Here is a 24010-nt window from a genome sequence, read left to right on the forward strand (position 1 = left end):
TACATACATGTCACTTCTACACAGAGGGGAAAACAATTAGAAGGGCACGGGTCTCCTTTTATTCTAGTGGAAGAAATGCCTAAGTGTCATTGAAGCATTGCATTGCTCATTCATTTTTTCACCAAATCATTAAGATTATGCACTACAATCCTTTTCTAGGGGAAAAGTATTTGAGAATAGCAAACTTATCTTCGTTTAGTTGTCAGAGGGGTCAGTGTTAATTTTGCTTTGTTTGAGCCATTTTAGAGGCAAATGAAAAGGAGTCATGTGAAAATGTGCAACTGGATTGCCTGGATATGTCTGAGCACTTCAGAGTTTCGGTGTGTTATTTTGGTGAAAATGTTTGTCTAAATATTGGGTTTGACATTGGCACTCATGTTCTGCAAGCTACTGAGGTGATACACTGCGTGAATAGTATCAAATCCGTTTTTTCTAAGTCTGAATTCAATTCAGATGGACCTCTACTCTAAAAAGAGCCTGTCTAGCCTGAGCAGCTGGCCACACCCAAAGTGGCAACACATGCAGACCGAGACATGCTTGTGCCTCTATGGGCTTTACCAGGGGGCTATAGATTGAGGTTTGTAGGCACAGTAAGTATTGACATCCACATCTGTATACACCATACTGACTGAAATAGCAATTTAAAGCCAAAAGTTTGGCAACTATGTATTGCATGTTAATGGGAATGTATCTTCTGAGCTCCAAATAAGGTTTTGCGGTGGAGCACAACCATAGTCAGAAATATCTCTGGGGTTAATTATGCTCTGTTTAAAGAGAATGCAGCAAAGTAATTCATGATTAGGAAACCGTTATGATTTTGAAGTAAGACTGGCATTCACAGAGTTGGCTGCTCCTTAAGCAGACTTGGAGACGACATCAGATTTTACAGGAAGCAGCCCAGAGGCCACATATTGTTACATTGAATATTTATCCATAGTCTACTGGTACAGACGTTCATGGTAGCAATTCTGAACATATGATGGAAGCAGATTGAACCTCGTGCAGTTTAGACAAGCTGTCCTCCCTGGACAATAATCACTCCCTTTCGAGTCCAGAGGAAATCCTGATTTGACAAGTAATGGAAACATCAAAACTCTGATGTCATTCCCCCCAAATCCAATAATCTTATGGATTGCAGCCCCGTTGAGGTCCAACTCCTAGAACTCCAAGGTTGAAAGTCAGATATGTGACCCTGTAGGCGCATGCCTATGTTTTATATATGTTTGTGACATACATGGAATTCACAAAGAATTCCATGAGTGCTACTCGGAATCGCCGACTGTGTATTCCGAGGAGTAATCAGACTTATTCACAAGCAAATGTACCAGCATACACTGGTATATGTAGAAATGAAACGGTAAACTTTTCACCGTCGTGCAGCATTTCTTTCTTTGACAGATTCAGATCTCCAATTTTAAATCTCGAAAATAACGATTTTATTATCTGTATTTTTAAGAGCAACATATTTTCTACTTTTTTCTTAATTGAAGTCTGACACAGTGACTTTTTTGTTTTTCGTGTTTTTTACACAAAATGAATCAAATGATGTAATAATGTAATGCTGCATACAGAGCCAAATACGAGCTGTAAAATAATCTAATCTTTTGAAGCAGGTTTGAAAAGTGTATTCATAATGAAAGGAAATGCAAAATTAAATTTAGAAGGATAAATGAAGTCTTTTTGTTCTGCAGGAAAACATTGATGGTTGTTTGACTATTCAGAGGACAAAACAATTCTATACATATACTATACACATCTCTATATGTTTCGAGCATTTGGTAGAAGTCAATATTGCTCACCAACAATGAAAAAAACGGAAAGTACATAATATTTATTATTGTAATAATACATTGGAATTGCTTTACAAGTTCTATCACATCAGTTGCATACTACAGATGACATGGCCGAGCTGTTAAAAAGACAGCTCTGGCATACATCGAGAGCTTACGGAACTAGTGCAATAACCCCAAAAGCAAGGCTAAAATTTCTAGGTCTTAAAAAATTTAAATTAACAAACGTACCACACATGTATTGCACTTTCCTCTGAATGAGATTAGACCTTATCCCATACACATCAAACCAAAGTCTCTTCAAAGTCACTTGTATTACAAGAAAATAAAGCTGATATTTATTGTACAGTAGAGCACGTTTTTATCTTAAACACAACACAAATGGAATAATTCCTTTTAAAGCAGTGTTAATATACAAGGACTTGTCAAAAACGTAGACTACTTTAGTATATATTTCTGTGTTAGTATTTTTTTAGATAATTCTTATGAATTCTAAGAACAGGTTCTTTATCTTAGAACAGGTCTCTTTCAACGATTTGGCAGACTGTTGATCCACGTTTGAGTGGCGTGAAGACATTGAGAGACTTTCCCAGAATGATATTTGAAAGACAAACAGGAGAATTGATACACACAGAGGACATATTGCACATTTTCTTTTAAGACCGGAGTTTTTCTTGTCTATGGTGAGGTCCCTAGCTTCTTTGCATTGGATAGCCAAAGGGAGAATATATACAGAAATTCTGTTTAAAAAATGGAGCCCGTATGTTTCCATGCTTATTATTACTCCATCATAGCATGTCCCGATCCACCTGTTCTTTAAAGGGTTTAATGTTGATGCTTATTAAAAAAGAGGCACAGTCAAACCTTCAAATCGAGACTTCACCACAAATGGATGCAAACAAAAACCTATATGAATCCCCTTGTTCCTGGCATACTTGCTTCGGCCTGCAGACTGACCACATTAATTTAAAATTCTTCACGTTGCACGTGTTTCGTTGAGAAAGCCATTGAGCACCATGAAGACAAAAGCCCACTGAAATTGAGGTTGTAATGAATTGTGCCCGTATTCAGTCCAGCAGCTGACGTGTTTGTAAAAAGGAACAAAGGAGCAGCTGGTGAGTGGGTTCTTGTCATGGGGACTTTTTAGGTTGCCCTCTTTTGTTTTTAACAGCCTGGTCTTTCTGTGGACCTATAGGTTAATTCTTGGAATGGCAAGAGTGAAACTGCAATTCGCAGAATACCCGCTGATAATGGATAAAAAAAAAATATGGCTGGCTGAAGGTGTGAACAGCATGGGTCTACTGAGGGGGTATGAAAATGGTACCTGCTGTATGCCTCAACGGAATTCCCCTTGGTTTTATTTTACTTGGTGCATTTAAAGTGTCTTACCTGCCTTCGGTTAGTGAGCATTCTAACCTGACAAGATGGTACATGGATGAGCTGAGTACATTTATCAGAGAATTTCAAGTTAACTGGACCATTGTATGCTTCTACGACTGCACTGAACCAAAGATACAACCTCAGTAGGGCTGTAGTAGGTAGAGACCGCAAATTGATAAATTGTGTTCTGGAGACAGCCATCGGCTTACCCTAGGTACATCAAGGTTCGAATACATTTACTTGGTGCTCCACAGGTGGCCTCGCTGACTGATACTTTGAGGCACTGCAGTGTGTAATTGTTAATTGATATTCTGTTTAAACTCCAGAGTGTGGTACACTGGGGTATGCAGTGGATGCCACATTTTCTAAGCCAGCCAACATTAAGCGGAGGGGCATCGGAGTGCTTTATTCTTGGAATCTGGACTGTTATTCAGACAGCATCTGCTCACAACCACACAATGTGTTTCTCTGCTAACCCAGGAACTGGGACTCGCTCTGTCTCCAACTCCTGCTCCTTCTTTGCTGAACCGCACCAGTAGCCACTACATGAGCAATCCACCCCTCTCACCCAAACATCAGGCCAATCGTGTCCATCAACTAATACTGGTATGCTTCTGCCCAAATACAATCAAAACAGCAGTCGAATATTAAATAAGTTCTCAAAACGAATATATGGTGTAAACATCACCTTTATTTTATGGTGACATTACAATATACTGTAAAGTATTTTGCTAAACACACTATTTGCTTGATGTGCTAGCCATATTTTGAATTTCCTTGCCGATTGCTTCAGAAACCATGGCACAAACTCAACCACATGTAAGGTTAGTAAATTACTCGTACACTTATCACATAGGCCAGCAAAGTTATTAGTGGAATGGGCCAAGAACTCCAACTTTCATTTGTGATCAAGAGACGTTAGCATGCTCCATTTAGAACAACCAGAGGGTGTGCACAAGTCTGAACATTATGGGTATATTGACTGCGAACAGGTCTTACATGTTAAATGTATCTTTGAGTTACCCAAAGTTTTCATAGATAATGCTGGATGGTTGACAGAATGCTCCTGTACTAGACTTTCAATGAATAGACTATTGCATTCTGGGAATGGTACTGGTTGATCTCATCAAGGGAGCTTGAGTACCAGGTTACAAAAACTGGTACAGGCAATTGTCCAAAAGAGAGGAATGTGTTATTAATAAAATTGTGTCATCCTGTAGACTGACAAAATGTCAAACAGAAACATCTTGAGCATTAAAAAGGTAGCATCAGATTGGTTTAGTAAATATTTCAGTAACAGAATTCAACAGAAAGAAACTGATATCAAACCTGAAGACCGCCAAAGTACAGACTCAATATTGCTTCACAAAATGTTCAAATAAATTGAGCCATATCATATAGGGGACAAGTCCTTGTTAGTGCGAGTATGTGTGATTTTTTTTGTAGTGATACACTTATGTGTGGTCAAAATGTATGCCTACATCTCCCAGCCCATGTTTTTCCAATGTAGGTGTTCTCAGTTTGTGGTCACATCATACCTCTTTGTTACATATTTGCATATTTAATGCAGCTGGGGAATGATATGAGAGGTTAGACCTTTCAAATGAGTGGAACAAAGCACCAAGACAATTGGTTCAACAATGTGTCAGTCATCTGTTCGTCCACCAATTGAGTGTCTACTAAGCATCAGACCTATTCCAATGGATGTGCAAAGTTCCAGTCACACTGGTCAAAGTAGATAAAGTTCACCTTTAACTTTCCACAGAAGTCATATTATTGGACTGTGCAGGTGATTACTCTCACAAGACAGAAGGAACTCTAATCCAGGATAGAGAGAGAAATTGTAGATTTTTTCTCACGCCAAGCTCATTTTTGAAGACTGCAATCCCCACAAAAAATAGGGAAAAACTTTATAAAGTGTAAGGAGAAAGACTTGCAAAAGTAGCCAAGTATTGGGAATGGGAGTCGGGCTCATTCACACACACACACACCTCTTCTTATAACAGGTTTGGGTGCAGTGGATATAACACGGGCAAACTCCATAAAGAGTTTTCTACAGGATATGTACTATTTCAGTGAGGACTGGATAAATGCTGGAATTCGGTCTATTGCCTTCTTTATAGTTTAACATCTGGCAGGACCCTACCATCTCCACTTCACTCACACAGGAGTATTATTTTGTGTTGCCAGACTGGGGTAAAACCCAACTCAAAAAATCCTTACTCAGTTCGTAGCTGGCACCATTTGTAAGGCCAGATTTCCCGTATGAAATAGGTTCGACTACAGGGCCAGGAATCTACCTTGCCTTTTGTAAGCCAATTCAAATGATTGTATTGCAAGTGCATTTTTTAAACCATTAAGAACTTAGGACCAGATGTAGTAAGAAAAAGGTCGCACAAACGTAGTTGCAAACTGCAGCCACTGTTTATTACTAGTCTCCCATTTTGCAATGTAAATTATGTAATAATAGGTCACTTGGCAAAATCAAGGGTTGGGGGGGCTGCCTACCTACGAAGTATTGATTGCGTAGGTCGGCGACCTGCAAACCCATCCATGAGTTTGCAGTCCCAAATGGAAAACAACTTGTTATAAGGCAGCCTGTGTTCTTTAAAGAGACCAGTGTAGCTTTACAAAAAAGAAAAAATTCCCATTAGGGAAAATTTCGAAGGGAGCAGGCGGTGGGACTCTAATGTCACCCAGCACCATTCGCAAAGGGGAAGGTGTTCCGAAGGGGCACTTTTTCCTTGCAAAACTGGTTAGCATCTCCTTTGAGGTGCTGGTAACTGATCCATGGTTTACGACTGCAACTGCAGTCATAAACCACTGCTACACACCACATCTAATCACAATTAGGAGGGCACACCCCTTTCATGACTTGTCATAACTGCGATTCGGTATTGGTCGAGAACCAATTTTGCAAGTGAGAAAGGCTTTTCTGACTCGCAAAATGGGTTCAATACATACTTAGCACCACTTATGACTGCTAATCATCTGATTTTGCAAATCAGAGAGGATGGGTCGTAAAATGGCTTTGTATGTCTCGCCCTTACAGCTAAACTAAACATACCTAAACACACATAAGCAAAACACAACCCAAGTCAAGGCAGACGAAAAAGGTTTCCTTGATCTATTTAAAACAAATGCTGTTACAACCAATTTCAATACAAAGATATTTCAGATATTTGTTTCCCATACTGTAACTATCTCACTTTACACAATAACTGTCCAGGATTAATGAAGAGGAATCACATTTCTGAGAGGACAATGTGTCCATCATATTATGAGGTCTGGCATAGCATTTTTTTTAAACATGTCGGTACAGTATATTTAAAGTTAACAGGTGATCGCCAACAGTGGCGGAGCTCTTTTTTTTCCATGAAAGGCGAAGTTGGTGTGATAACATGAAAACGTAATCCTGAGAGCCCCATTTCATTAGAAGAGTAGCTTCCCAATCAGGATGTGAAGACCGAAGATCTTCTCTTTAAAGTGACATATTAATAAATACCTCTTACTGACCAATTCCACTAGATGAAACTAGTGGTGGGGAAATTTGTGAAGCTTTGATCAGCCACATACGTTTGAGTGTTCGAGCATAATCAGTCTTGTGCTTCCTGTGGGTAGGCACTAACTAGGAAGAAGCTAAGGCCACATACTGGCCATTTTATTGCTGCTGTGCTATATGAATATGGTATATGACTATGAACAAAACCCCTTTAGATCCTAAAAAGGGGAGCTTTTCATGTGAATGTTAAAATAGGCCTTAGCAGTCTCATACTAAAGAGACAACCCAACATCTAGAGAAAATCAGCAGCATCTCTACATGGATAATCTGACAAGTGACCAATTTTGGTCCACTCCCTGCAACCCCCTGGAAGTAATCGGTCGTTAAGTTCACTAATAGGACAGTGATGCCTCTGCTGTCAAAGTGTACAGCATGCTATACCCAAAATCACACACACAGCACTCCTATGGAAGAACATTTCTACTTTGGCCCTAGCTTCAGGGGCTCTGTGACAGTAGCATCTTTTACAGGACTCTTTCAGAGAACACCAATCGATCTGATGCTAAGAGCGCAACAGTTAACTGGGCACGTATAGGACATGCTCATGGCTCTACTCTGGTCTTACAGGGAAAATCAGATGGGGATCCTGCAATGCCCAGCTTCAGGTCATACTAGGAGCTGCCACCCACAGTTGTTTTTACAATTGTTTATAAAAATGTACAGGAGAGATGTGTATAACGTTTAAGAATGTGGTAAAAGGGACTGACCAAACTGGAAAACCTAATGGAATACACTGAACCCCATGAAAAAGCAATATTGATAGCAATTGGATAACTTATTAATGGGCAACCCAAAAAGAAGGTGCAATACCATCAAAAAATGTATGAACTGGCAAATGCTGCAGGCGAAACTGAAGAACCCAACTAGCCAGATAATTACCATCGTTCTCAAAGACATATTTACAAGACTGGATTTGCAGAGCTCAATCCCTCGTTTTCATTGTTCGTTCTTTTTCCCTGAAAAATGCTGTTTTGTTCAAAAAAAGAAAAACTTTGCATGAAAATGTTTATTTCAATACTGTGTGTTTGATTTATCTATGGGCCACAGGCCATCTTTCCCCTTCAGCATCATCCATACTATAAGCAGGCAGAATGTTTGTTTAACCGCTCTACATAGTTCATAAGTCCATAACAGTACATAAATGAGAAACGTGCCACATTTTGAGAAGATCAGTAGACTATGGTGAAGAAGCAACAATTTTATAGTATGCACCATCGCAAAAGATCATGAATCAAGTTTAACAAATCATGTTGAAAGCTTTAAAACCTGTTGCTATCTCCATCGAGTGTTCTGATCCACCATTTGCAGGGGTATCGCTAATGTCCGTAAGTGTGAACTACATTAGTGGCATAAGACCGGGGGTCTGCAAAACACTATCTTTACTCGTGAGCTGTCCTCAAAAAAGGAATCTTGCTGGGACCATAATTTAACACAGGACAAACATTATATCAGTTTTTAAAAATGTCAGGTGTTCTCATATAAGCTTTGGAAATAAAGAAAATAATCAAACCAACAGATTTCAGGCCAGACTGGCAAAACAGCATGTGACGAAATACAATGACTCAAATCCGCTGTGAAATGTGACTTAAGTGGAACCAAGATGAGACAGATGGCAAAAAAGCCAATATTTACCTTGACTTATTTACTACGCTTTGCTTATCTGCAAATCCAGCGATACATGGAGAGTATCTAAGAGATTCGTGTGCAGAGAGAATTCCCAAAGATTCGCTCATTTGTATCATGAATTGGCTCCAGTGCCAAGCTTGGTAGATAACGTCTGCATGTGGCATCGCTCTTTGATGCTCAGTTTGTCATTTAGGATGCTCGGGTGCAAATTTTCGTTAAGTTGACCCATTGTACTCAAGTAAAAGAACATTAGCAATGGAAGTGCTGCTGCCAAAATACCTAATTGGGCTTTTCTACACAAAAGACTGAAACAGTGCTTACATGTGACAGACTACCATAGCCTCTGTTTTGCAGGCGTTTCTTGAGTTCCTCTATGGCCCAGTCTGCCACTGTGCCTCCCTGATTTGAAAAGAAAATTACCCCCAATGAATTAAAAAAATCATACAACCCTCCTAATACCATTGTTAATAACACATCGACAGTTCTTGACATTAAATATTATTAAATATTGCTGTAATACTTCTTAAACTTTTTAGACAGAAGCAATCAAAACACTGAAGTCATTTAAAACACTTTAGGGTTCCACACAGTGGAACACAAACCTAAACTCTGAAGGGACTTTGGCTGTAGCCTCGACGCAAACGGTCTAATTTTCTTCATAAAAGAAAAAGCATATATCTGAAAAGATAAAGAACAGAAGAAGGCACAGCACTATCACACGCCACTTTTTTTTTTTAAACACTGGCTGCTTTGTATTCATATTGTCTAAAACCCTAAATTGTCCATAAATTTACAAAGCTTAATAAACAACCAACAACACGGTAGACTGTAAGTTCAAAATACAGTTAATATTATCTTGTTTTCAAAAGCAAACAAAGGACAGTCTTGTAACAAATGCATCTCCAGTGACCAGAGATGGGCTGGATATATACTGCCTCCACAAGAGGCTGCTGTGGAGAGAAGGTCTCCTTTAGTAAGGGTCACTCTGACGTCGTTTCCTGCTCACGTTATTCCTCACTGCAACTCAGCTGGTACTTCGATATTTCTTGGTCCCTAGGGTTCTTCAATCCTAGTTTAATGCCATTAATATTCTTCAGTTACATTTCAGCTACAGTTTTGCCCCAATACTGCAGATTTCGTTCTCTGAACACTTTATGACAATATACTACTTGGGTGGGTTGCAGGGGGCTATCTAGGCATCAGTCTTGTCCTAGTCGCCGTCCCTTGTTTGTGCTAAGAGGTACTCTCATCTGCCAACTACAAGTAAATTACAATGTTTAAGGTGCCACAATCGATGGCCAGTTCAATCTGTTGCATTCCAGCATCCTTTAGTGGGTACTAACGGACTGTTGACAACCAGTAGCGCCCAACACACAATGTCATTCTGTTGTGCATTAGAATGATTTAGATTCTGCCTTACAGCTACCAAAGTGGTACCCAGAAATCGATATTGCTATTATTGCCAGTAACTCCAATGGTCTTTCTCCACTACACATAATCTCCATGTTAAATGTGCATTACCAAGTTGGATTTGGTTAAATGTGAGTATCTTATGAGCTCCGCCTTGGAGTCTATGTCCACTTCCTATACACAAATTCCAAATACTCAGCCCAGTAAATGTGCAAGATCCATCCTTCCTCTCAGACTCTTGACTGAACCAAGCTTACAACATAGGGTGCCTAGTCGCGAATGGCATCAGCCCACCAGCCGCCTGGTAACAGCCATGCCCCCGACAAGGACTCTTGGACAGCTCTTCCAAACCTCTATGAGCTTCCAGTTAGGAAAATTAGGCATGAATTTTTCTTCAAGGATTGGAACAAAACAAAAAATTCACACTCTTTTCCTTCACTCATTTCACCTGTTTTCCACATGAAGACAGTAACACTGTTGGGATGAGGCTAATTAACGAGAACATAGCCACTATGTTGGGAGTCAACAGTCTCCATCATTTCGCAGTCAAAGATTTGAGGTAGCTCAGAGGGTGCTAAAGTCTCATAGGCTGATTGAGGTTCTTGTGTAGCTGAGCCAGTTTGACCATCGGCCAGAAGCGTCTTGTCACTATGGTGGGCTTGGTTCATGGGGTACTGGCACTGTGTATCATACTTGTGCTCCGGCACTGGAGCACCTGACATTTCACAGGCCTGGTAAGAGTATGTTAGAGATTGCGGCTGTAGGTGGGAAGGAGGAGCGAGGTGGGCTTGATTCGACGGTGGATGGTTCTGTATTTGCTGGGTTTGGAGTTGAAGGTTGTGGTACTGACTGAGGTAAGGGTCGTATTGCATGTCGTCAGCGGTGGGCTCCATGACTGGGCTCAAAGGCTGCGACAGGCTGAACTGTCCGGTCTGCTGTTGTGCATCCTGATGAGATAGTGGCAGCTGTTGAGTTGACCGCGGGTATGTGTTTTCAGCGATTTGCATCTGGTTAAAGTATGCTTGCAGCGTGGACTGCTTCTGGAGCAAGAGGCGCTTCTGGTACAACCTGAACAAAACAAAAGAGTAAGCTCAAACAAAAACAATAGTTCATTTTTACACTACTGTAACATTTTATAGTTGTGGATCTTCAACAGGCGAAGGAGAGAACTTAGTAAATGGATCATTGACTGGTGGTGGCTGTTACAATAAACAGTTCATTTATGATATTCCATTTTGTCAACCTTAATATAAGTTCTTTTAATCTGGACATGAAAAACAACCATTCATAATTCATATAATGGTGCGAATTTCAAATGTGGCTAGACAGGGTGTTTAATCAATAGCGTTGAAACAAATTTTATACATCAAATAAAAGCATATCAGTTTTCCAATGTTGTTACAAGTACAACTAAATAAAATAAGTACTTCCAGACATGGCTTGTCTGAGAATTGTAAAATACATGCTTCCATAAGCATAAAAAAGCTTGATGAATACTATGTAATATTTACATCAGACAATGAACACTTGCAAATTTGATAGGATTTAGCACTAGGAGCGTTGTAATTTTTGTACAAGGTTTATTATTTGCTATAAAGTACAAATTTAATAAAACGAAATCTTACATAACAATAGTAAGAACTCATTATGGTAGATAGACTAACTACTGATTCTTCACCTTTTAAATCCCACTGGGGCCAGACTGGATCTGGAAATTATTCATGCAATAGCTTCCATGAGCTAGCAGGTTGTACCATTGGGCAGTTGCGTACCAAATATGGAAGTGACTATGTGAAGCCACATAAAGGGGTGCCATCCCTGCTCATTACAAGGTTCACAAGCAACGTCTGCAACCACAGAAGCGGAGTGACTGACAAATTATCAGACAGTGGGCTTAACCTAAATTGGGTCCTTATGACTAAACAGAAGTCTGCCTGCAAAACAAGGAAGAGGGAGCAGAGTAAAGAATCTGTGGTTAGAGTAGCCATTAAAAAGACCATTAAGAAGACATGTAACTTTTTCTTCTGATGGATACTTTTAACCACAGATGCCTCACCTTTTGAATTAATAGTAAGGTGGTAGCAGCATGGTGAAGATGGGGAGTGGACTTCACACCAGAAAGTCCTGCAGGACCAAAAGAGCAAAATGCCTCTCTCTGCAGACCTGAGGAAAAAGTTACTTACCTTCGGCAATGATATATCTGTAAGAGAGATATATAAGTTATAGATTCCTTACTTTGAATTACCCCCAGGCGTCAGACTGGATCTGGAGAATTTTTTCTCAGCAGTACCTCTGGACGTCGGTAGGTGGCGCCGGTCGACTCCACGTTCGTCGTCGGGGTTGTGATCGTTGGGATGATGTTGCGGTATCTACTAAGACGCCGTTCCTGAACGCTCATGTCAGTTCTTTTACACAACATTCCATGTCAGAAGAGCAGAGCCATGCAAGACACTGACCACTGGTGCACAGAATTAGGGCCCTGTAAGGGAGTCCCTCACTATAGAAGTCAGTTTGCAGAATGGGGAGGATGGGTGGGCGGTAAGGAATCTATAACTAATATATCTCTTACAGCTATATCGTTACAAAAGGTAAGTAACTTGTTCATCTGAAAGAGACTATTTGTTATAGATTCCTTACCTTAGAATAGATACCCCAACAATACCAACCCCGGAGGTGGGTCTGCAAACTAAGTTCACACCAGAAAGTCCTGGAGAACTGAACAGCCAAAGAAGCCATTGCTCCGGACTGGACTATCCGGGCAGTAATGTTTAGTGAACGTGTGTAGTGATGCCCAGTGGCTGCCTGGCAGATGTCACTGAGGAGGACTCCACGTCCCAAAGCAGTAGTGTCTACTGTCGCCCTGGTGGAATGGGTGCGCAGTTCAATCAGAAGCCAATTTTTCACCAAGGAATAACATATCTTAATGCACAGGACGACACATCAAGAGATTGTCCGTTTTTTGCACGGCCCAACCTTTCTTGGCACCCACATAGAGTTTATCGTCCACCCGGAATAGTTTTGTGCGATCCAGATAAAATGATAATGCACGTTTTGGATTCAGACAGTGGAGCCTTTCCTCCTCCTTGGAAGGATGCAGGGGAGGGAAGAAGGTGGGCAAAGTATGGTCTGTCCTAAGTGGCAAGAGGTAACCACTTTGGGTAGAAAAGAAGGCCCAATTCGAAGGACAACCTTGTCCAGATGGACTGCAAGGAAAGGAGGTTTAGAAGATAGTGCCTGAAGTTCACTCACCCTGTGAGCAGAGGTGATGGCAACCAGAAAAGCAGTTTTTACAGTAAAGAGTCTGAGAGGACAATTATGTAGTGGCTCGAAAGGAGCACACATAAGGTAAGTTAAGACAAGATTCAAGTCCCACTGGGGCATAACAAAAGGAATAGGAGCAAAGAGGTGAGTAATGTCCTTAAAAAACATAGGGGACTTGAAAAGAGAAGGCTGATCAGGAAGGCGAAGAAAGGCCAAAAGATAGCTTTTAAGGGTGCCCAGGGCAGAGCCCTGTTGGGCCAAAGAGAGTATGAAGAGGAGAACCTCAGAAAGAGGGGCAGAAAGGGGATCCTCAGCCTTTCCTGTGCACCATGCCACAAATTTGTTCCATGGACAGCTGTATAATGTTTTAGTAGAGGGATGCCTGGCTGCCAAGATGACATAGACTTCGGGAGGGACGTCAAAAGCTGTCAACTGTCGCCGCTCAATCTCCACGCAAGAAGGTGGAGGCTGTACAGGTTAGGGTGGAGGACCGTCCCCTGCTGCTACGACAGAAAATCTTCCCGAAGAGGCAGTCTAATCGGAGGATCGATGGCCATACTATTTCTATTTTTATTTCTATTTAGGGGGTTTTATAGAGCGCTTGGTGACGCACAGCGGCGTGTCCCCGCGCTAAGGAGCTAATACCTGCTGGAACTTACAAGTGCGGAAGGAACTACTGTGTAAATAAAGCAGTCTTCAGCTTGGCTCTAAAGATTGGTTCTGAAGGTTCTAATCGCAGGGCCATAGGTAGTTTGTTCCATCTTGATGCTGCGAGGAGCCTAAAAGATCTTCCACCCATCCGGGCTCTGGACACCTTAGGAATTGCCAGGAGTCCTGAGCCGGAAGATCTCAAGGATCGAGACGGCTCATAGGGTGTCAGCAATCCTAAATACTAAATAGCTCAGGATACCACACTTTATGTGCCCAGTCTAGAGCCACAAGAATGACTTGCGCCCGGTCGTGCTTGATCTTCAGCACTCTGGGCAGAAGTGGTATAGGTGGAAAGGCATATAGAAGACGGCAATTCCACTCGCGACGAAAAGCGTCGCTGACAGAGGGCCGCCTTGGAAAATCCAACAAGCAGAACTGCTGACATTGCGCATTCTCTTCGGTGGCGAACAGATCTAACCAAGGCTCTCGCCACTGCTTAATGAGACCTTGCACCACCTCTGACAGCAGTCCTAAGCTTGCGGAAGAAAACATCTTCTTCCTAAGATGGTCCAGCTTCTTGGCTTCCCTATTTTGAGGAGCTGTAGGAAAAGCGCTTCCTCTCGAGGATGAAGCTTGGACTACCAAGCTCTCAGGGGTAGGGTGTTGGGAAAGGAAAAGTGGGTCGGCTGGGAGGTGGTGTCTGGCAATCATCCTATCCACAGGAGCCCCTGTGCTGGGCTTGGACCAGGAGCCCAGAAGGACGTTAGTGAGGGCCTCATTCAAAGGCAGCAAGGTCTCCGAAGAGGCTGCTGCCGGCTGAAGTACCTCAGTCAGGAGGTTAGTCCTGACTGCCACCGTAGGAAGCTCAAGGCCCAAGGCCTCAGCCACCCTACGCAACACCAGTGTAGGAAACTCCCTCCTACGTAGCCACAGTAGGGGGAGAAAGCATGCCAAGGTATGGGAAGGTATCCAGACCACTGGCATCACCCAACTCCTCTATCTAGTGCAGCTCTTCAAGCTGGTCTGCCAGAGGGTCAACAGACCCCTCCCAGTCCTCCTCACCCTCCTCTGGCTGCCACTCAGGGCGATACTGAACACCAGGGAAGAATAGTGGTACAAAAGTACCCTCTGGCGCTGGTACCAGCGTCGGTCGACGCCGATCTGGGTCAGTGTCCAAGTCGAGCGGGAAGCTGGGGTCGACGACGGCCGGAGGCACAACCAGCATCGGAGGCGTCATCAGGGGAATCGGCTCCGGGTACGTACCGTGAGGTCGACCGGCGACGATCCGGATCCAGGCCTGGATCCTTGGGGGCCCTGCAGCACCGAGGCTGGAGCCGCTGGCATTGAAGGCCTAAAGCCCCCAGCCGAGTCCGTTGGGCCTGAAGGCGAGTCGGGCTGCCCTAAGATAGAGTGGGGGGCTTTGTAAAATGCTCGAAGCTGGGCAGGGGACGCTCCGGCTCCTGGAAAGGGAGGGAAGCGCAGAGCCGTCCCAACAGCCGGAGAGTGACAACCCTCCGTGCCCCATGTTGTGTCGACCGAGGAGAAGGTGAAGATGCTTCTTCGCCTTCTTCTTGTGCTTCGACTTACCCTATGACGAAGACTTCGATGATGAATGGTGGGGGTGGCTCAGCAACCGGTCCCATAACCCTCCCCTCAACTGGGACGGAGCCGACTGCCGGGCCTCCACAAGCTTTCGGGACCGCTTCCGCAAAAACTCAGGGTTCAGGGCCCGGCAGTCGGAGCACGACTTCGGCTTGTGGTTGCACTCCAGGAACCAAAGGCACATGAGGTGCGGATCTGTGACCGACATCAGCTTGTGACAGGAGTCCCAAGGCTTGAAACCGGGTCAACGAATTGACATCCCTTGTGCACCAGGAGCCGTAAGACTTCAAAAAGGTATGCCGACAAAAAGTCAAAAAAGTTTAGTCAAAAAATTACTAAGGGTACGGCTCTCTCCGGATCTGCGCTGGCTGGCGCGGAAAAGAAAGAAGTGACATCAGCGCACAGACGCAGCTTCTAAGTAGATACAGCAACGTCATCCCAGCAATCACGACGCCGATGACTAACGCGGAGTAGGCCGACACCACCTGCTGTCTTGCAGGGGTACTGCTGAGAAAAAATTCTCCAGATCCAGTCTGACGCCTGAGGGTAATTCTAAGGTAAGGAATCTATAACTAATAGTCTCTTTCAGATTTACTATTTTTAATTCCACAACCATGTAACTTGAAAATATATATATCGCCAAGGTACATAAAAGTGGATTTATATATAGTAAAACTTTGCTTACCTATAGAAACTTACCTTCGCGATATTTGCCCTCGTTATTCTCAACACAATATTCTGTCCCACAATATTTTTGTCTAAATACCAAGTGGCCACTCTAGGATGCCAAAGGTTTGACACTGAATGTTCTTAGCTGTAGTAAAAAGTTCTAGCCAAGGCATGTCCACTGGGCAAAGATGTCTCAAAGCACCTCTGGGTGCAGACGCTAATTCTGGCTTGGTGGTTGTCATGTAGGAGAAGGAAAGGAGGAGGACTGCTAAATCTGCTTGTGGCCACAGTCCTTGCCATGGCCTCTCTCAGCTATGAAAGGATTGGGTTGGCTGCTGGAGAGGCCAGAAGGACTGCCAATGCCCGAAGGCCAAGCCTGGGACTAGGCTTGGAACTTCTGTTATTGCTGGTGGAATTGGTGGCCAGGACATTGCAACCCCAGCAAACCGTGGCCTGGCTATTGTTAAAGCACTGCAGGGCTGTATCTGCTTTCTCTCGAAAGAGCCTGAAGCCATCCATTGGTTCCCATCCAGGATACCTGAACATTCCTGGAAAATCCGGTGGCAAGCATCCCGCATGGCATTGAATAACCCTCGTAGCCATGCTGTGGCCGACAGATTTGATCATCAATGTTCCTTCTATGAAAGAAAGGGCAATAAAGATCTCCCTGGCCATATTCCACAGTGCATGTCTGTAATGGCCCAAAAGACTCCCAGCATTCACAGCATTCAAAAACAATAGGGCAAATAGTAGAGGAGAAAACCCTCCTGCCAAGGACATCAATTCATTTAGTCTGTCGTAATTGGCCCGTTCGCATTAGCGATTAGCTGAACCTACACATTGTCCTCCTTAACTTAGCTATATATGAAAACGCCATTTTCTATGTTTCAGCGGCCATCTTAGACCATGAGCGGCCTCGTGGCCGACGTGCCCTTTAGTCCGTTGTCCGTTCCGCTGACCACTCCTTTTCTGCCCAGCAACAGGCTATTTTTAGTACTGGTCAAACCGCACATGCGCAGTTCCCACTGACCCGTAATCCTCCTGGAATGTGCATCAAACTGACCAGCGGAGTTGTGCCCCCTCCAATGAGCTGGCAGTATTCCAAAACATGACCATATATGTCCTTAAATGTGTCTTAAACTTGTGCCGCCTATCTTTTATTGCCCCAAAACTGTATATAAACGGGGTCACACCGGTGTTCGGTGTGATACCTCTAGCATTACCGAAGGGTGCTGTTTGAGTGTACCACCACCCCATGGGGTCTTAATAAACTTATTTGCCTTTTACAGCTTCCGTGCCAACAGTTCTTGAGTGTGAATGGGTTATCTTTGGAGCGTGTAGGCCTTGAGAACCCTGAATTACTTCAATTGGCGACCACGAAGGGACTCATCGGCGACTCGGATGCCCGAAGGAGAGGTCGTGACGAAGGCTTGGAAACTCGCCATGGACGCGCGCTGCCACGAGTGACCCGAGTCTTGGCTGCCACGGTGTTTTTTCCTTTCCTTCCGATCTGACCTTCCAGGTGGCGCCGGTCTCCGACTGAGTTTCCGAAGTGTCTGCATCGCCGAGAGAGTGCCGTTTGGCTGATTTGGCTTACAAGACCTTGGCAGTTGGAATCTGGACATTTGGGAATTTGGGTAAGCTTTGTGTTCGGTAAGGTAGTCTTCGGACGCTTACTGAAGTTCTGCGATTTGTGTTCGGTAAGGTAGTCTTCGGACGCTTACTGAAAATCTGTGCTTTGTGATCGGTAAGGTAGTCCTCGGACGCTTGCCAAAGTCCTATGATCTTTGATTTGAGTTAGCTAACATTGTGAATTTGTGATCTTTGAACTTATATGTGTAGTGCACTTCACATAGGCAGGCATGTAGAGATGTTTCTCTAACTTTGTTTTTTTCCTTTGAGCGGCACAATCGTGTGGAGAACTGTAAAGTGCCATTTTGTCTGGTGTCACGCTTTCGTGATACTTTTTGAACATGCCTGTTTTCAGCACACTCCGAGGAATGTGTTGTCTTGGTGAGGGTACCTCAATTAGGTTAGCGGAATCACAGCCGGCTCCCCCAGAGGGAACCCCAAATAGGGACATGTACATAAAATTCGGCCTTCCCCCTATTATGTACAGTAAATTATGGCATAAATACACCAAGGCCGATTCTGAATTGCAATGGCCTCTACACGGGTCGTATGATTTGAGTAAAATACAATTTGTAGAGCAATGTATGTTTCAACGCAGGTCTAGACAAAACATGTTTGATTGTGTGCGAATGTGGGAGAAAGCGGCGCGTGAGCGAATGAAGCGTGAGGTTGCCTTGGCGGACAAAGAGCAGCGCAAGGCTGCTCGGGATAAGGCTTTACAGCTTGAGGAAAAGGAGGCTCAGGAGAAGAAAGAAAGGGAGGAACGGGAACGTAATTTGCAAACGACTGGTCAGTTTCCTATTCGCCGACCACTTTATCCTGTCCTTAATAATGAAATTGATGATTTTTCTTTGTTAGATCGGTCACCGCCTCCGTACGTTTCGCCAACGGCTCCGGCTGCAGATTCCGAGGGTGATGGACAGGATTCGTTGAGCAAGAAGGGGGTATCGGCTCTCAGGTTTACTGCGGAGAGGTCCGCTCATTTACGTAGTTGGGCTCGTAAAGTGAATAAGCATTGTGTTACCCAGGAGCAGTTGTTAACAGAAAAGAAAGGGTGGTCGGATCTTGAATTAATGTATTTTCTGTCCAGTCTGGCGGATGAAGTTGTAAATGCATATCGTGATCTTTCTGATACGTTAGAGCCTAAAGTGTTGTCGGTGCATCGTGAGAATTTAGCTAAAGGTGATTTTGATCTTTCAGATGTTGACGACCTGTTCAAGCAATTGATCAAGCTGCGGGATGAGACAACCCAATTGCGGGAGGAACGGAAACGGAGGCAAAAGGAGTCCGAATCGGAGAATAATGGGCGGGCTAAGGAGTGTTCTCTCCGTGGTTCAGATAAGAGTTCTGCGTTGCATGTTATGCCTATGCGTGAAGCCGCGCCTTTGTATGTTCCACCAAAGGGGGAAGGTACGGATGATGATAAATTGTCAAAGGATGCGAAAGGGTATTTTGTGTATAATTGGGTATATACGCCATGGAATAGAGCAGATGTCATGGCATTGAAAAATTCGTTACCTGATCTTCGGAAGAATCCGGCGGCATTTTATGAGGGAGTAGAGGGGGCTATATCGTCTTGCGTGATGACTCTGGTGGATATAGACTTGTTTTTTGGGCTAATATTACCACCCGATATGTGGAGGCAGATTCGAAAGAATAATGATGAAACGGTACTGGGGGGGACGTGGAAGGAAATAAATGCCGCAGATTTAGACAGAGAACCAGCCTGTAAGCCTTGCCAGTTGATTCTAGATCTGCCGGCAGCTATCTTGAATAAATTAAAAACGCTTGTTCCCTCCAAAAAGATTGATTGGACTATGTTAACATCGTGCAAGCAGAAACCCGATGAAACGGTTTCAGATTTCTTTACACGGTTCGAGGAAGCTTTTCATGATTACAGTGGTCAATCTTTAACAGATGATACGGGTCGGCATTTGTTTGTAGATAAGTATGTAGCTAATCTCCTACCAGAGATTGCAAAGCGATTGAAGTTGAGTGAAAGTTCCTGGGCCACGGCGACCCCTGCGTCTTTATTGACTATGGCTCAGTATTATGAGCGGCAGGAAGTGGAGGCTAAAGAAAGTGTAGAGAAAAAGGCGAAGGAATTGAAAACGAAGGTGATGTTGGCGCAGGTTCGGGGAACACAGGGTAGAGGGAATGAGAGAGGTAGACGGGGTGGAGGAAACGCGTCGTATGGTCGTACGGACATTGCGGAGGATCAGTGTGCTTATTGTAAGGAGTTTGGGCATTGGGCCGAAGATTGTCCGGTACTTCGTGAACAGCGTAGTCAGCGTGGTCGAGGAAGTGGAAGGTCGAGAGGAGGTTATACTGGAGCGAGGGGTAGCGGAGGTGATCGTAGACAGGTTGAGGAGAGGGGCTGTGGCCAGGACGAACGAAATACGTTTGATAGACGGAATCAATATCAGATTTTGGAAGGAGCGAATGTGGAACACCAGGACTATGTGCATGCATAGGATTGCGTAGGATGGGGTAAGGAATCAGTTGAAGTGCCGGTAGATCAGCAAGGTCCATATGTAACAGCGGGTATTTTGGGTTCTACTGATCAATTTCTAGTCGACACAGGAGCTACTCGTAGCGCTCTGTCGAAAAACTTGGTTCCGAGGGCTCCCCTGTCTGGCGAAATGATTACGTGTGTAGGGTTTGATGGCACACCCTCCCCCAGCCCATTGTCCAAGCCCCTTGCACTATGCATTGACAAATATTTCAGTTTTGGCCAATTTTTGTTATCACCCCATACCCCAGACAATATCCTGGGTATTGATTTACTTAAATATTTTCGAGCGACAATACGGTGCGCTCCAGAGGGAGTGCGGGTTATTCTGAATGACAATTACCCTGACCCCGATGATTGCCCTGACCCTGACAGATTTTATGCCATTTTAGACATTCCTGCTTTGGCCTCTCTGCCGCACACGTTGTGGGCGACCTCAGATACGGATGTGGGAGAGATGCGTATTCCACCGATACATATTACTGTTAAGGAGGGGGCCCCTCTACCACGAGTGCCACAGTATAAGATTTCGAAAGAGGGTGAAATTGCATTGACACATATCGTTCAGGATTTGATTTCTGCAGGGGTGGTGGAGGAGGTCCCTTATAATATTTGTAACAGCCCTATTCTACCGATTCTTAAGAGAGACACTGATGGCAAGATCTATCGATTTATTATCGATTTGCGAGAGATCAACAAAATTGTCATTCCCCAATATCCGGTGGTGTCTGATATTACGACCTTGCTCACCTTAGTTCCACCGACAGCCACCACTTTTAGTGTTATTGATTTAAAGAATGCGTTCTTTTCCATTCCTGTTCATCCTGATAGCAGATATCTGTTTGGTTTTACGCTCAATAATAAATCGTATAGATTTTGCCGTGTTCCCCAAGGAAATACTGAAAGTCCTAGCATCTATAGCCAGGCTTTGAAAAGGCAGCTAGATTCGTTTAAATTGCAGTCCGGGGTAGCGCTCATCCAGTATGTGGATGACCTTCTGCTTGCCGCTGATTCCTATGCACAATGTGAACAGAGTACACTTGCATTGCTTTCTTTTCTGGCGCAGAACAATCACAAGGTTTCGAAGAAGAAGCTCCAATATTGTAGACCCCAGGTGACGTACCTCGGTCATCTGTTGTCTAAGGAGGGGCGTGCATTAACATCTGATCGAATTCAAGCAATCTTAGATACACCAGTCCCCCGCACGCAGAGAGATGTACGTGCCTTTATAGGGTTGACGTCCTTTTGTAGGCAATGGATCATGGGTTTTTCACATATCATAAAACCTTTGTTAGCATTACTGTCCAAAGCCACACCAATGCCTCTTGAGTGGACAGATGAATGTCAGAAAGCTTTTGAGCAGTTGAGGCAGGCCCTTTGTTCCGCACCCGTGTTAGGTACACCAGACTATACGAAACTTTTCACATTGTACGTGCATGAGAATGATGGGTGTGCGTTGTCAGTGTTAGTGCAATTACACGGAGATAAGCAGAGACCATGTGCATACTTCTCTGCAATTTTGGATCCTGTAGCACGAGGGTTGCCAGGGTGTTTTCGAGCGGTAGCAGCAACAGCGGTAGCCATACGACAGAGTGAGGGCATAGTGTTATCACACAAATTGTTGGTGCTAGTCCCTCACGCAGTAGATGCCCTGTTAAATCAAACAAAGACCCAATACCTTACGAGTGCACGACTTACAGGATACGAGCTGACACTCTTGGCGCCACACATTACATTGAAAAGATGCGCTACTTTGAACCCTGCCACTTTATTGCCCTATCCGGCCGAGGAGGGTCAGGAAGAAAAACATCATGATTGTGTTTTCCTGACCGAGGAACAGACAAAGGGTCGTGTTGACTTACAGGATGTGCCACTTCCAGATGTGGACGGGGAACTGTGGGTTGATGGATCGTGCCTAAGGCTACCAGATGGCACGACTTCCGCAGCATATGCGATCACGACACTTAAGACAGTGGTAGAAACAGCTAGGATACCACAAAAATCAGCTCAGGCAGCAGAGCTGATAGCTTTAACAAGAGCCTGTGAATTGAGTGCCGGATTATGTGTGAACATATACACGGACAGCCGGTATGCTTTTGGAGTGGCCCACGATTTCGGGCTTCTTTGGAGAGAGCGTGGGTTTCTGACATCGCACGGAGAGCACATTATGCACGGAGAGCTAGTGCGTGATCTCCTAAATGCGTTGCTTGGCCCTAAGAAAGTAGCGATAGTAAAGTGCAGCGCCCATAAAAAGATTACGGATAGAGTGGGTCAAGGAAATGCCTTTGCAGACAGTATAGCAAGGCAAACGGCTATGTCCCGAACTAGCTCCCCCATGTACGTGGTACAATCACAGGCTGAGTGATGCTAGAGCAGAGATACGGGATATCCAAAAATCAGCCACAGAATCTGAACTTGCGGCTTGGGCAGCAGATGGGGTACTAGATGATGAGGGTTGTTGGAGAAGCAAAGACATGGAGAAGTGGAAATTGCCTGCGGCTTACTTGCAGGCGATGGTCCAGATGACACATGGACTGGCTCATGTCGGAGCTCTTGCAATAACTCGGCTTTTAACACGAGTTTGGGAACATCCTGAGATTGCTAATACGGCAACGAGAGTAGTGCAGACCTGCCTGGTGTGTTTGCAACACAATCCTGGAAAGGGGACCCATACTCCGAAAGGAGGCTTCGTTCCACCTTCAGCACCATTTGAAGTGCTTCAAATGGACTACATCCAGCTTGAGCGATGCAACAACCTGAAGTACGTCTTAGTAGTGGTGTGTGCTTTTAGCAAATGGGTTGAGGCCTACCCCACGAAAGACAATACAGCTTTGACAACAGCTAAGGTGTTGCTTAAGGAATTCTTCCCTCGCTTTGGAGTTTGCAAATTTTTGTGGAGCGATAATGGGCCCCATTTCGTTGGAAAGATTGTGGAATATGTACTGAAGGGGTTAGGGATTCAGCAAAAGTTCCACGCTGTATTCCACCCTCAGTCAGCAGGTTTGGTCGAGCGGTACAATGCCACGTTGAAGCTTAAGCTGGCCAAAATTGTGGCGTCTACATCATTGAAGTGGCCAGATGCGTTGCCGCTAGCACTACTATCTCTTAGATCAGTACCCCACTCACGAACCGGCCTTACGCCCTATGAGGTGGTGTTTGGCCGCCCTATGAATATTTGGGGGGTGCCCAAGCCGCGATTAATACATGATGTGCCTTGTGTTATGATGAATGATTATTTGGCACGATTAACAAATGATTTGCTCTCTATTCATCAACAGGTTCGAGAAGCGCTCCCTGACAACTCTACTGGAGAAGGCCATGATCTTCGTCCTGGTGATCATGTGATGGTCCGCTCGTTTGAGAGAGCAAGCAGTTTGGAGCCCAGGTGGAAGGGTCCTGAGCAGGTCCTCCTGGCGACCCGCACCGCAGTACGAGTGACAAACAGGAAGCGGTGGGTGCATTCGACACATTGTCGCCGTGTCTCTCCGGATCTGGTGACTCCTGCTGTGTTGACTGATTACAAGGAGATTTTGGAGAAAGAAAAGAGCCCAGCTGTGACGTCGGCCGAAGTGGAGGGAGCCTTCCCGGACCAAACTACGACTGGGAAAGAGCGCTACAACTTACGCCCACGATAAGAAGATTTTTGTGTCCTTTTTAAATGACTGGTTGGTTACCGCTCCAGGTTTGTGAAACGGAAACCGGGAATTCCAAGGGGGGGGGATCAGTTCTGCCAGAGTAGCGACACCCGTCTTGGCCCGGAGAAGAAAACAACGGCTACCTCGGAGTTCAGCACCGCATTTTTCTTTTTTGTTAGGTATACACGTACGTGTATCTGGGACAATTTGTGAACAATTTATGCCACTTGTGACTTTGCACTAACTTTCTTGAACTATGGCATTAACGGCATCTCGTGAT

General features: G+C 44.4%; 1 protein-coding gene across 1 annotated transcript in view; it reads right to left on the reverse strand.

Moving 5' to 3' along the window:
- Positions 1-1811: 1811 nt before the first annotated feature.
- The window catches only part of SIK2 (salt inducible kinase 2), a 313110-nt gene continuing 290911 nt past the window's right edge, over positions 1812-24010 (reverse strand). The window contains exon 15 of the mRNA XM_086954303.1: positions 1812-10836. Within this exon, the coding sequence (XP_086810429.1) occupies positions 10257-10836 (580 nt within the window). The 3' untranslated portion in view covers positions 1812-10256. The remainder of the gene's footprint in view (positions 10837-24010) is intronic.

This window comes from Lissotriton vulgaris, chromosome 2_1, assembly GCF_964263255.1.
Source record: "Lissotriton vulgaris chromosome 2_1, aLisVul1.2, whole genome shotgun sequence".
In the NCBI taxonomy this organism is placed as follows: Eukaryota; Metazoa; Chordata; class Amphibia; order Caudata; family Salamandridae; genus Lissotriton; species Lissotriton vulgaris.